At 39.6% G+C, this 14,564-nt stretch overlaps 1 protein-coding gene across 3 annotated transcripts in view; it reads left to right on the top strand.

Moving 5' to 3' along the window:
* The first annotated feature begins 999 nt into the window (after positions 1 to 999).
* The window catches only part of nlrc5 (NLR family, CARD domain containing 5), a 34,410-nt gene continuing 20,845 nt past the window's right edge, over positions 1,000 to 14,564 (top strand). Inside the window, exons 1-13 of one of the 3 annotated variants that reach the window (XM_067588803.1) lie at positions 1,000 to 1,210; positions 2,006 to 2,343; positions 3,554 to 3,604; positions 4,463 to 4,552; positions 6,021 to 6,206; positions 6,492 to 6,565; positions 7,251 to 7,382; positions 8,658 to 8,973; positions 10,091 to 10,526; positions 10,837 to 10,999; positions 11,762 to 11,892; positions 13,618 to 13,849; positions 13,989 to 14,230. In XM_067588803.1, coding sequence (XP_067444904.1) covers positions 2,022 to 2,343; positions 3,554 to 3,604; positions 4,463 to 4,552; positions 6,021 to 6,206; positions 6,492 to 6,565; positions 7,251 to 7,382; positions 8,658 to 8,973; positions 10,091 to 10,526; positions 10,837 to 10,999; positions 11,762 to 11,892; positions 13,618 to 13,849; positions 13,989 to 14,230 — 2,375 coding nt within the window. In that variant the 5' untranslated portion in view covers positions 1,000 to 1,210; positions 2,006 to 2,021. Of the gene's footprint in view, positions 1,211 to 2,005; positions 2,344 to 3,553; positions 3,605 to 4,462; positions 4,553 to 6,020; positions 6,207 to 6,491; positions 6,647 to 7,250; positions 7,383 to 8,657; positions 8,974 to 10,090; positions 10,527 to 10,836; positions 11,000 to 11,761; positions 11,893 to 13,617; positions 13,850 to 13,988; positions 14,231 to 14,564 lie in introns of all 3 variants that reach the window. The other 2 variants (XM_067588801.1, XM_067588800.1) reach the window with 2 other exon arrangements.

Here is a 14,564-nt window from a genome sequence, read left to right as displayed (position 1 = left end):
TTGATTTGAGTTCCTCAGTTAATTTTGTGCCACTAGGAGTAAAAGGGATGAGCATCATCTGTTCATTTCACACAACAGTCCACCTGATTTGAATGTAATCATTAATTATTATAATACATACTGTATGTGTTGAAGTTCTTTCGTTACATGTTTTCTTGTAAGCTAACGCAACATTTGGTGTGCTGTGTCTACCTAAGTATGCCATCTCAATGTAATTAGATAGCTGTCAGAGAATTGAGAATGAAGACAGAAGCTATAGGAGGTCAGGGGTCAGGTGGTGGGGGTTGGTGTTTTGAGGCACAAGGCAGTTGTTGAAGTAACTGTAAAAGGCTGGTCAGCAAACTGGTTACCAAAGTGAGATAGCGTAGTACAGTATTGCCTTTGACCAATCATGGTATAATCTATTTGTGTGCATAAAAAGAGGATAAAAATGGACTGCCGCTCACCACGGGTAGAGAAGGAATGAGCAGATAGATGGGATCTTGTTGATTCAGTCTCCCTGAGAATACTTACAAACAAGCTTTGAGCATTAGACTCAGTTGCAGTGATCAGTTCCTGTTGTTGAGCACCACAACAGTTCTTAGTAGATACAGATCATGAGTGCTTTCAACTTCAATTCAAATTATTGGTATTGTCTTTAGGCATTTCACAGTTTGAATAGTCAAACACAGGAGTAACTAATATCATTAATAACGGCTGCATACCATTAACTTGTGCTGTAATATGCATGCTGGCTGACTGGCACACCTTCATTGTCATTTTTGTCATTTTTACACCAGTACTATTCCGGGCATGATAAGTCAAAATGTCCACCATAAGAATGGCCAGATCTTTTAGGAGAAGTGCCCCAGGTCATTTTGCCTTCCCCTCTCTGCTTCATCAAATAATGAAAGTAGATGCCCAATTAAAACAGGCATCAGGTGTTTTTCTTGATCATGAACAGATCGTAGTGATATCTGGTCATCTCTTATAATCTCAGACTGCTCGAAATCAGATCATAGCTACAAGCATGTATTAATATACGTGGATGAAGTAAAACTTCAGAGATCCTGAGAGGAAAAGATAAGGCACTGTGGCTCAGCACAGCTGACCCCAGATACTCTATTTGGAGCGAAAACGAAAGTAAAACTTAATTCCTTGTCTTAACTTTCGTTTTACAATAACAGACTGTCCGGCTGCGGTGAGATGCAGTCTACCACTACAGTTATTGGTGAGTTCTTGTTTTATTTCTCAGTCTCAGTTTACCCTCTACTGAATAAGAACCGCAGCGAAGCCTAAAAACTTGTTTCTGTGGCGATGCAGATAAAAAGACTCAGCGCACTGCGATGTGTTACCTTAAATGACCTCGTCTCTAGTCACTCAGCCTGGAAGATACCAGGAGAAAACGCGCACTGGCTGCCCTGCTTTATATATGCATATTGTATGTTGTGTATGTTGTATGCTTCATAGTCGACAACAAGACAAACGTATAGCTCGTGCGCACGAGCTACTTAGCTTATTATAGAAAAACACGAAAGTGCTGAGAAAGCGCACGCGCACGTTGTTTGAGATGTGATATCTGATAAAAATTCTTCACGACTATTGACGTAAACCTAACTATTGATCATTTGTCTGTTTCTTATTATTAATTCACAGAAGTGAGTTTTAAACTGAGTTGTTCTTCAGAGGAGCGCTTTACTGAACAATATATAAAAATAAAAAGCCAAAGGAAACGTAATGGGTGTTTAATTAGATACATGTAAAAGAAGCTTCTGGGTGGAGCCGACCTCAGCTAGAGCACGCATTTGAAAAAGTTTTTACGTGTAAGCAAAATAAAGGCTGTTAAGTGAAGTTCCTTTAAGAAATTAGATTTGTAAATTCATAAAATAGCAGCATTAGTCCACCTCTTCTTTTTGTTGTAATGTATTCATTAGTTGAAGTTGTCTTTTAGGTGTGAGATTGTGTGTGAATGTATACACTGTATGTTTTTGTGCTTGTGCTTCATATTTTCGTGTTTGTGTCCCAGCTGATGGAGTCTGACCATGGATGAGGAGGGTGGCCCTGATGAGGAAAATGTAAACTCCGTCTTGGCACAAGAATCCTCAGAGCTCCTTCGGATCCTTAGCAGTCAGTCACCCATAGTCATAATGGAGTTGTGCCAAATGATACCTAGTGATGCACGATATAACATCAACCAGCTGGTCCTCTCCAGCTCTTCAGCAGCAGCAGCAACCATGTTGGAGTACTTCAAGACTGCCAACACTGCAGACTGTCGCACCTTCCTTCAGAGCATGTGTATGTTGTGTGAGAACATCCCTATGCATCTGGAGTCACGGCTCATATCAGTGGCTGGATATACAACCAGTGAGTATGAGATGATGTTATAAATGTTGACAAGTGATGCAAGTCCTTGGCTAAAAGGTTTATGCAGTCAGAGCATCCCCAGTCACCTTCAGTTGGCCTACAGACAGTCCACAACTGGCTGTAAAACACAACAAAAATTAATTTCAGTCATTAAAGAGGTAGTATTTAGTTTCATACACATACATCATGTATGAATCTCAGACATGTATTATGAGAAGTTATAGTTCAGTGTCTTAAGGACAGTCTATAAATGGCAGGAAAGCTGTAAAAAAATTTTGTGTGTGTGTTGTAAGGGTAAGGTAACAAAAAGACCACAGGGTGCACTGCAGGGCAACTGCTGCTGCATTTCTGCTGTTGGTTGAAACGGAAGTGATTTGGATAGTTTTTTTCTTTCTTTCTGTTTTCTCTTTCGTTCATGATAGCTTATAATAAGTTCCCTCTGTTGCAGCTTGGTAAGGGTGTGGCCAGAAGTGCAACACCATAGAGAGCAATGCAGCAGCATATTTCAGCCCCAGAACCTTTATTCCACTAATTATCTAAATAAGAGCCCAATTAGAAAACATGTCTGTTGAAAGAACAAATTGGCTCTTTCTCTTTTGCTCGCTCATTTGAGTTAGACAAGTTGATCTAATTTTTGGTGGTTACAGGTGGTTAATCTTCTACTGTTTAATATCTGTGGGAGTAGCATGCCCTGATTAAACTGTAACTTAAGCACAACACTCAACCATAAACGGTGTCTAGCCCTGGTGTGGTTATTGCTGACATTGGCGCATACAGTGTATGGTTGTCATGCCAATGTCTCCTTTTACTGCACAATCTGTCAAAATGATACTTAACCAATCATGTTATTGAGTGCTCATGTAAATACTCTTGTTGGTTCATCAGTGAGATTATCAATGTTGATTTACCCTTTAAATATAACTATTCAATATTTTGTGTCTCAGTAATTTATTTATTTTTGCGTTACTAATTTGGATAGCATAGCAGGCTACAAAACTATATTTTTTTCAGTCTCTTGTGCTGCAAATCAAACAATACTTGCAACCTGTCTCTCACTTTTTACTTAAATGACGTTTTCCACAAAGCCATATATATGTTCCACATTTTGTTCTGTTCACTGCATGTAGTGGGATAACGAATAATAAGTGATACATGTACTAGTCTTTTTGCTGGCCTGGCTAACAGTATGTCAATGTGTTTGTCTGTCCAGTTGATGACATACAGTCTCCAGCCACAGAACCAGTGTCTCTGAGAAACACAGGTAGTTAACATTTGTTTGTCTGTCTGTCTGTGCGAGTGTGAGAATTTATACAGGTGTGAATGTGCATGTGTATATAGATGTGTACTTATGCAAGCCTTTACTGGTAGCCTATGTGTGAACACCTGCCGTATACAGTGTGTAGAGTGTGTTCTGTTGATTGTGTAAGTTGTTCTGCTTTATTTACAGCCTTTCAGAACCACCTTTCTATACATCTAAAGGTTTAATCAGGTGACATTTCTTCAGTTCACTTAACTTGAGGCTACCCACAGTACTGTTTCACCTACAGTACTGTGCTGTGTCTGTGTTGGAGAATTTGCATATGGGGCACGGCACACCTAACACACGTTGTAAAACAAGATGTGGCTCATCTGAAAGACATTAAAGAAATTAAAATAATCTGTCAAGCATGTTTTTTCCTCGAAGAGGCTGCAGTACCAAACTATCTGTTTTTAAGTGAAAAAAGTGTTTCTTTACTTGGCATTTATTTCTTTATTTAGTTCATAGTGAAGCATTCCACAGCAGGTAGTGTCATGGTTAGCTTGCACGTTAGTTACAAACTGAAGTGTAAACATGAAAATGAAAGGTAACTGATCTCCACGCAGCAGTCTGTCTAGCAACAATCGGCCTATATTTATTAAATATTATAACATCTCTCTTTTGTTTCACTTTGGGAATCCCCCACAATCCCGTTTGATTCTTTGCCTCCACCTCAAAATGATTTAGAAAGTAAAAGTGAAGGATAGTTGTTATGCCAGATATTCAAAACTCCTGCATTGCATTAGATAGTATTAGTGTGTAATTCACTCTAGTTTTCCCCAGTATTTATATGTGTGTTTTGTATGTGTTTTTTTTCTGTAGATGGTTGTGAAATTTCCACTTGCAGTGTAACAGAGGGGAAGTCATCATTGCCTCATGCAGAGCAGCACCTGACTAAACGCCCACGGATTGGTACTCAGGACACTTCAACCTTTTTAGATTGCAGCTACATTCACATGCACAAACTAACCGTACAAATAGCTATTCACTGGTTAAAGTCCAAGGATTAGAACTGGGTACAGTGTGGCAGTGTCAGCCTTGCTCCAAATTTATCTCATCGACTATCGCAACAAAATTGGCATAAATTCCCTGCTTCCTGAAAAGTCAATAAAACTGTTAACAAAGTACCTTGAACGACACACAAGGTAATTTATTACTCTTCGTGTTGTGATTTTTTTTTTTTTTTTTTAATTTTAAAGAATTAGTTAAACTCTCTCTTTTTCAGACTTTTTGTTGTATGTGCAGTGAGCTACTCTTACTGGAATGACTGGCTTCCATTTGAAACATTTCATCCAGTTCTGATAATAAATCTAAGTTAAAGTTTTTTCAATTGTTCGGTGAAGAGAGAGCTCAGCATCGCGCAGCGTGCAGCCGCCCTACAGAAAATGCGCTGCAATCAGCATCTATTTTCAGAGCGCTTTTTGGTGCGGCTGTTCCGAGCGCATCATGTTGAAAATATCTGAACTTTTCAAAAAGGCGCTTGTGTCATCAGCGTCGCTCCTTTTCAGGCATCCCATCATATATTAGATATGGCGTCCTCAAACAAATAGATAGTAGCCTAAGAATGACAAATGGATAATTAAATCAAAAGGGGCGATGCTAGTCTATCATACAACGGCGCTGTTGACAAGATATTGTTGTCATAGAAACAAAACCCGTGCGCAGCGTTTTTCCCCCCCTCTCCGCTCCCCAGCGTCCTGCCAGACACAAACGCCATATGGACACACACCAACTGTTGCTTGCCACCAACATCAACGTGTAACTATAGAACTGAGTTTGCATCGGCAGTAAAATTTTATGAGAAGTATTCATTCCACAGTGATGTGTTAATTATAGTAGTAAAGCAGGTATCTTAAGGTGCTTTTTAATGAGTATTACGTTACCAGGGTTAACTCTGCTCTGATGTCTGCGGTCTTAAGAGTTTATTAGTTTCCTACTGAGACTTGACTCCAAAAATCACAACTGTAGGGACAATGAACAGTTTTTTGCACTGGGAGCTTTCAGAGTTTGGATTTTATTGTTCTGGTTTTTGTTGATGTTCAGCCAAGCATCTAATTAATTATATTTTGGAATTTTTGTTTTGGATTACACACACACACACACAACTTTTCAAACCAAATAATCCTGTTTCTTGTACTTTTTTTAATAAACTTTGTATTTTGCATGTCAAGTGCTCTAAAATAATTGCATATGTCACCACGTATGTTTGGGAATTTGTCTCTTGACACTGCAATTAAATTATTACAAAAGGGATCATCTGCCCCTGTAGGACGTGGTATATTTAGAAAAAAGGGCTGCTATTTATTTGTGCATTGTAACTTTGCATCTCCACAAGAAGTTTTCTCCATGATGAATAATGAATAATTTGATATACCCACAGATCACTGGGAGCATTACATTGCTGCAGTGATGAATTTGCTGCTGAGGAGGTGGGAACGACTGAGAGAGCACCTGGTGCAGGATGTCCAGCTGGAGAATGTGTGGGTTGGCCTAAAAGCAGCCAACAGAGGCAGGGACAGACCGGATCAAACCCCTGGGTCATCAGACAGAGGGGGTAGAACGCCAGGTGAGTGCCACGTCCTTTTATTGTACACCAAAAATCTACCAAATGTATGATAAGTTAATATTCTTTCTTCATCTTAAATATGGGAGATTTTATGAATATACTTCAATGTAGTACATGCAAGTGAATAAAAACTGACTTTAAAGGGGTGAAAATGGAAGAAAACACCCAACCTAGAAAAAAATGCATCTTCATTTGAGTGGCCTGGTCGTTCTGACAGAAATGTAATAGACATGCAAAATTAAAGTGTGCTGTCCACTGATAAAATACATTATTCACCTAACTCAGAGCCTGATGGGGATTATGGATCTATGGAATCTAGAGTGACATTGGAGACCTTCCTCCAAGGATCTGCAGGAAAGGTGACAGTTCTCATTGGCCAGGCTGGATCAGGAAAAACTCTGCTCATGTCTCATTTAGGAGAGCAGTGGGCACATGGCCTTGTAAGCTCACCTTTTTGTTTCTCATCATTAAATAAATGTTTACATTATTATTAGGTATGTCTGGTATCGCCTTGCTGGATTGGTGAAGGCAAAATGTATCACCTGGAACCTATTTCTGACATATAGCATACAGTGAGGGGTGCACAAACACAAACAAGTAAACAGCAGCTAGCAGTTTCACTTAATGATAACCACACTGACAGTGTGCATCAGCTAGCAGAGTTCGTTTCAGGTCAAAATGGTCCCATTGCCTCTAGCAGCATTACTCAGGTGTGGTGCAAAGTAAGTGAAGTCTGTTGGTTTTAGAACACATTTGAAGTTTTGAGTTTTTTGTAGAGCTAATCAGCTGTCATTTGCCTAATATCAAAACTTTATTGACCTCACCTAATGTATACTGGGTACTGTATCAGCACGCAGTATGAGAGATACTCAATATTTGTTGCCTTGGATCAGGATCTATTGATTATATATTAATATGTCTTCATAATTAGTCATTTTTCTAAACTTTTCTTCCTCTCCTTGGTTCAATTTGTAATTTGTCTTTATTTTATTCTCTCTATCCCTCCTTCCCTCTCTCTGTTTCAATCCCTCTCTTATCATCCAGGGCTTTGTCCCTTCATCCTACCTGTTTGTCCTGCTGGAGTTTCGTCAGCTCAACCTACTGTCACACCCTCTCACCCTGTCTGAGTTGCTATTCCGAGTCTACCTCCCTCCAAATGGGTGCCACGATGAAATGGTATGCAGGTAGCAATAGGAGACCCGCAGCTTTACAAATGTCTGACTTTTGTGATGTAAAATGTGAAAGTACAATGTTAATCATCCTACCAACATATTTAACATACAAGGACTACCGACAAGGGTCCCTGGGGACCCCAAGAATAAGCTACTGTAAGAAACAACCATCATAGCAAAAAGTTAACTCATTTCTCCTCAAAACATTATTGGTTACATAATTAATGTAAAAAAAACAGATTATTATTGTAGGAAAGTTACAGTTAATTCGCATATTGTGTAAAGCAAAAATATATACTTTTCTTCAATACAAATTGCAACTTTTATCCCAAGTACAATCTTTCCACAAAGCCTTCAAAATGGCTGACAGAGTGCCCCGACCCCCCTGATAGTGTGTGATCCATGGCAAACATGAACTCAATAAATAGTTCTATCTGTTAAAACTGCAGAGGCGGAATTGGATGCCCTTGACTGGAGTCCCCCCGACCCCAGTACATTGGTATTTTTTTTAAAAAAGCACTAATTAAAACAGGAACAGAAAACAATGATATGAAATCATTAGGAACAAATTGATTGACAAAGTCATTAAAAATTGGAATGATAAAATAAAGCTACTGTGAGATATGACAAAAAGTATACCTCTGGGGTCTGCGGGTACCCCAGTGGGTAGGATTAAGGTTAAATATGCTGTCATTATTAGCTGATTATATTTAGCACTTATAGCAGTCCTGTACTGAGATTAAGTGTGGTAAGATTGCTCTAATGTTAATTGGCAGTTCATTAGGGGCTTTATTAATAAAGTTTTCTAGTGTTAATATTGGTCCTACTGTTAAATTTAGAGATTAGAGCTATGCTATTTTCTACACAAGTCCACTTTAATTTGTGATTAAATGCAACAGCTTCTAAAGTGAAGAAGTGTAAAGAATTTGGAGGAGGGGGCAGATGAGGAATGTCAAGAAGTGAAGGCGAGTCAAAAGCTATTTATACTTAAAAACAGGTTTCAGTAAAGTGCTATAAATAGGTGTGTGCAGGTACAGTTTGATGGATGTGGTTGGGAAATTTGCATCTCTCATGCAAATAACTACTTGTTATTATACCCTTAAAGGTATTTCACAAGCTCAGTTTAGTTAATGTCCACTGGATATGTTCACCAGTCAAAAGAATATGCTTGAAATATTCATTCAAATTAAATTAAAATTAAAATTACGTTTTTGATATTACCACTAAACCGCACTAATACATTGTCCTTGCTACTCTTTAATTTTATGTTTTTGAACAGCGAGCCATTCTGGATTACCTCATTTCCAATCCAGAGCAAAGCTGTTGGGTGCTGGATGGCTATGATGAGTTTCATAGCAAGGTCACTAGACAAGAGGTGCAGAGAGAACAATTGAACCCAGAAACACCTCTGCCTGTCGCAGACCTAATCTCAGGGTTGTTAAACCGTCAGCTTCTTCCGGGATGCACTGTGGTGGTCACCTGTCGTGTGCGAGACGTCATCGATTTGGAAGGCGTATCAGATAAAGTGGGGCAGCTGCTGGGGTGGGACCGCCACCAGATCAAGGAGTATGTGGACAACTTCTTTGCAGTAAAAGGTGAAGACTTGCATACTTTTATATTTACATTGTGATGTTTGTTGTTTTATTAAAATATATTTCAGTGTCTTTTGTCTAGCTTGTTGATCAGTCACATACATACACACTCAGCTGTCAGGCAGTTGGAAACAGTCAAAATGCGGTCTGCAGTGAAGATGTCAGAAGATGCAGTTGTGACTCATTTCCATTCGTCATTTCATTCATGGCAGAAACATCCGGTTAAACGGGGCTAACTAAACGCTGACTGACTCTAAAAGACACACCATAAACTGACTTGAAGACACTCACTAGCCTAGCAACAGCAAGGATACAAACATCCCATAATGCAACACTCACTGTAGGAGCTGGTGTTACAGTGGTACTCTCTCCATTCAAATGATCCTGTGAACACGTAATTGTCTAGTCCTCAGAATAAAACGACCCTCACTTTTTCGGTTTCCAGAATAAAATATTGTCTTACATTCAGGCCAATAAGGTATTGCTTAGCCTGTGAAACCAGTTTTAAAATGTGTTCTGTGTCCAAAGTCTGTTAAAATAACCCCTGATGTTTCATTAAGTAGACTATGAATTATCAAGTTGCATTATGGGAAGTGTAGGATCCAGCATTTTTTGGAGCTTGACCAGTATTCGGGATTTAAAGTCAGGATATGTTGGCCTCTTTTGCATGTCACCCAGCTTTAAGCATGTATTTAGTGTGCATCACAGAATTGCTGGTGTACCCCTTCAAGACCTCATGTACCAGTAGATCAGTAGATCATTGCAAAAAGGCTGTATCATGTGTTTTTAGAATAGATTACAAATAAATTGCAATAAAAAAAAAAAAAAAATAGGTTTATTGGACTCAATTGAACCCGTACAAAGCAATTTTCTTGTGTATATTTTGACATTGACCTTTTACAACCACACAAGTGTTTTATTGGCGGAAATTACATTAGATCATTAAACTTGATGCAATAAAAATAATTTAACAGGTGCCACAGAATGAGGAGACTCAGGGATCAATCGATCAAGCTCTCTCATGACATGAGGTGTAATCAGCCTAAATAAGTGAAAACACCTGTGTGGGTCTGCCTTATGTGTCTGTGGGCTTTAACTAATTTATATCTCAACTGCAAAGGTCACTCAACAAGCAGAACTCTTGGGGTCCAGGCAGCAGATCTCCTCCTTTCTAATCGACACCTCCTTACCATGTCCTCCCTCCCTGCCCTCTGCAACATCTGCTGCATCTGTCTGGAGCATTTACTGCTGGAATGTAAAGAGGAAGGGACAAGAGCTAGATCCAGAGACGGGAGAGAAGAGAAAGGAAGCAAGGAAAGAAAAGAAGTGATGGAGAAGGAGGTAAAACGAGTGCAGATCCAAGGAGGAACAAGAGGAGGGCGTGAAGATGTAGTGATGGATGGGACAAATGGCACAGCCCAGCTACCTCCCATGCCACCTCAGATACCCAGCACACTTACCCAGGTCTACTTCACTGTCCTTGGTGCATTTCTGAGCCATGACCCTGATAAAGGAGGAAGAAATGTCAAGCTAAAGCCTGCAAGTTTTCCACAGAGGTGAAGGTTCTTTAGAGCACTTAACTTATTAACACCACTTCACACCATCAGCGGAAACACATAGCATTACATTTCAATGAATTTGATTGACAAGGTGACTTACGAGAGCTTGACTGTTCGCTTCTTGTCTATTTAAAGAACCCATTTGTGTAACTTCTTTATTTTAATGATATGCTTAGTCACTATTCAATGTCAATTCAGATTTAACTTTCACACGATGCTTGAATCTACCACTGCAGCAAATACTGTTGTTTAATTGAAGTCTGATCAAATGCAAATTCATTTGTTTATTTTCTGTCTCTTTGTGTAGCTCTGTGTTTACGCTGACCGCCTTGAGCCAATATGGGTCTGAGTTGTGTGAGCTGAGTCGGCTGGCATGGAAAGGGTTAGAGGAAAGCAGCATCATCTTCCTGGAAGAAGAAATTCCTCTGGATGTTTTGAAATTTTCAGTCAGGATAGGGCTCTTGTCAAAGGTTAGACATGGCTGAATGTGTGAATGTTCTCTTCATATCTGTGGGTGTACAAAGCTTCCACTAAAACTAGGGGGCGATATTCTTGAAGGAGGTATGGGTGTCGGGGGATGTGTGTGTGTGCTGGGGGGGGGGGGCATACCTTCTTTGAACTGTGAACTGTGGGTTTGCTTTGCATTAAAAATTAAATTACTAGTGTTGGGAATGCATTTATATTTCAGGCAAAATAGTTATGTAACGTTGTAACAACCCTCTTATGCCACATGTCTCTATAGTTGGGATATCTGCAATATGCTGTAGCATGTGGTTTCAGTTCAGCTGCCTCTTCCAACTCTTCATTGCTCACTGTGGCTGCTTCTCCTTTTCACATCCATCTTTTGCAATATGTAAAATCAATCTGCCCCCAGAAACACTGAGTAAAGTTCATATCTTGATGTAAAGCTTTTTTTTTTTAATCAAACAATGTACTTCTTGTAGTTACTTCACTTGAAGAAGTCTTCCAGATGTTTCAGTGTGAAAAGCTTGTAATGGAGAGCAGCAGGAAGAAGTGTGTCACAGTTGTGACCACAGGAAATGAAAGCAGTTCAGATATCAGTGAGGCGTATACCTGTTAGATGAAAATAATAATAGGGCTACAAGAAGTCCTGTTGCCTGATTGTTGATGCAGGTTAGAATAAGGTTTTCTTTACAGTGAGCATTACAGCCATAGGCTCTTAGTCTTGTTAGTGACATAATAAATAATACACGTCTCTGTCTTCTTGCAAGGTGGAGCTCAGACGGGAGGATGGGATGCATCTCAACGCCTACTGCTTTGTCCATCTGACTCTACAGGAGTTTTTGGCTGCACTCAGAATCATGACCAGTAATGATGTTAGTGACACAGAGCTCAAGAAGCGGTAAGGGACACAATTCAAGGAAATCAAGTGGAACAGGAAGGGAACATGGTTATATTTTTCTAGGCAACTGCCATCGATTACATGGCCTCTCTGAAGGTGAAAACCGTGGGCTCTATTTTAGTGTAACAGCAGCTGACATGCTCTGTCTTGTGCGTGAAATCGGTCACAATTACAATTAATTGCAAATGTTTATTTATATTATACAACAGTGTTATACAGTTGCTGTGCAGTTCCTTCAGTTTGTGACGTGCTGGAAACAGATCTGGTTCTCTGAAGTGTATTTACAGTACAGCATGTACAGTATGACCCAATTTTCAAATTTTCTGAAATACCAACACCTTGCTTTGTGCTGCCTCATTTGAATGCAACACCATCTCTTTACACCTGTTGTCCCACCTTTGCACTGTACAAAAATACCAAGCAGATGGGTAAAGTTACTATCAGGTCAGGTAAGCACATACAGTAGCACTACTGTCTGCACTGCTACAAAAATAGAGCCCCGTAACCTAAGCTTGAAAAATCATCTCATGTTTAACAAATCATAATAAATCTATCCAAGTATTTGTCAAAGACTGACAAATACTTGGTGTTCAAATGTATTTTGGATTATCTGGATAATGACACGAGGTGCATAAGAATGCTATAGAATTAATCATGTGAAGTCACACTGTATACCAGGAATAACTTAGCCACGAAAGTAAGATGAGCTGGGTAAGTTGAGCACACTACCAAACATGGCTGACCTTCCTCCCCACAAGGAGACCAGAAATGCACCGATGCAGGCACAAAGCAGATGGTCCAATCAGAGGAGTGGAGGCTGCCAGTACCAGACATGACATGGCAGACATGGTGTAAACAGTCTTGTTACTGCACCAGTTAACTAGATTTTCAAGTGACAAGAAACCCCAGTGTGAAAGACAACTCAGCAAGACTAACTGACTTAAGTCTGCGCTTTATTTAATCAACACTTTTCATCACAGGGCCTTCATTAGAGATTTTTTTTTAAATGTAACATGGTGTTCTCTTCACAGAAGGCTGTTATGAAACCCTGTTTAAGGCCCAGTGAAAACACATGTCAAATGAATGAAGTTTAGACTCTGGGTGTCTGGTGGCCTCATAGCTGAAACACATACCATATAACTACATCTCCGGTTTGATTCTGGCCGAGAACTTTGTCATACCCATCTGTCAATACCCGTGTTTTCTGTCTGTATCTACACTGTAAACTGTCCAACAGCCAAAAAAAGAAAAAATAGTTTTGCATTCTGTATTTCAGTTACTGCAGAAATGTCTTTATTATTTTCCAGCATTTTTAACAGCTTTGTCTAATATATTACTGCACTTTGTGCTAAGGTTGCTGAGTGCTACACAGAAAGTAAAATACAAAATGCTCTCTGACACACTGACTCTCTCTACAACATCCATACAAACACCAAAACCCATCAGATATCTGAGTAAAGTTAGTCACTTGTTTGCTTCTGTAAATTAAAAATTACCTAAATAAACTGAGATAAATATTTCTCTCGTGCTGAAATATGCCATTGTCATGTGATGATCAACTAGTCAAAGCAGGGCAGTGTGCCTACGTCATGTGAGGTATTATTCTCATCTGGCTGGTGAGGCTCGGACTTCCTCCTACAAGGCAATATACTCTAGGTGTGTTCCTTAATCTTGATCTAATTAAATACTGACTTTGCTCAATCCTCTTCCTCATTGCTCTCTTAGATTCAGTCTGAAAAAACGCTGGATGACCAGGTCAGACCAGAGGACAGTCTTCACTGACTCTCTGTACCTGTATGTATGTGGTCTGGCGTCCCCACGCTGCACCCAGGCCCTTGTTCAATTAGCCAGGACTTCTGGTGGAACTGGAGGTCAAAGTTGGGTCCAAGAACGACAAACCCTTATTGTGCAACTGCTAAAAAAACTGTGTCACAGCAACACACTGACTGGACCAAAGGTAGTACGAACTAAAGTGAATCCTGATAAACAGAAGTATCATTTGGTATGATCAAGTGTACTGATTTTTACTGATTTTCAGTCTACCACTTTTATCTCTATCTCTTTCCTAATTCTGTGTCCTTCTTACATCTACCCAGATATTGGAGCTTTGCCACTGTGTCCAGGAAAGCCAGGACCACCAACTGGCCAAGCTGGTTGTGGGTACAAGAACTAACCTGGAGCTGCGCAACATCCGGCTGTTACCCAATGATATTGATGCTCTGGCTTTTATAGCTAACTCAGTGGGTGAAAATGGCATCGGTTTGGACTTTGGGTCATGCTCAATGGAGTTGGAGTGTTTAGATGTCCTGCCCAGGTGTCAGTACATTCGACACCTCAGGTGGGTGGACACAAATACTCACACAAGCAAAACAATATATAGCATCAACACACACTTGTCTACAGAATTAAAATCAAATTGAAAGAAAGAAATTATATCCACAATTTATTTCATTTTCTTATAGGTGAAGAAGAAGTAGCCAAAAGAAGCTTATATGTCATTTGAATTTGCTTCAGAAGCTAAATTTGTTGCACATATCATAATAATCACCTATGGGGGATTTTCTCTTCATTGGAGCAAATCACAGAATGATGTATATATTTCCTGAATCATTCAATTATGTAAAGTAAAACATGTGCAACATGCACACAAGATGCAAGGTGCACAGGGCAGG

The sequence above is a fragment of the Thunnus thynnus genome, chromosome 5 (assembly GCF_963924715.1).
Source record: "Thunnus thynnus chromosome 5, fThuThy2.1, whole genome shotgun sequence".
Taxonomy (NCBI): Eukaryota; Metazoa; Chordata; class Actinopteri; order Scombriformes; family Scombridae; genus Thunnus; species Thunnus thynnus.
The sequence above is the reverse complement of the archived record's forward strand: the minus strand, read 5'-3'. Positions and strand labels throughout refer to the sequence as shown.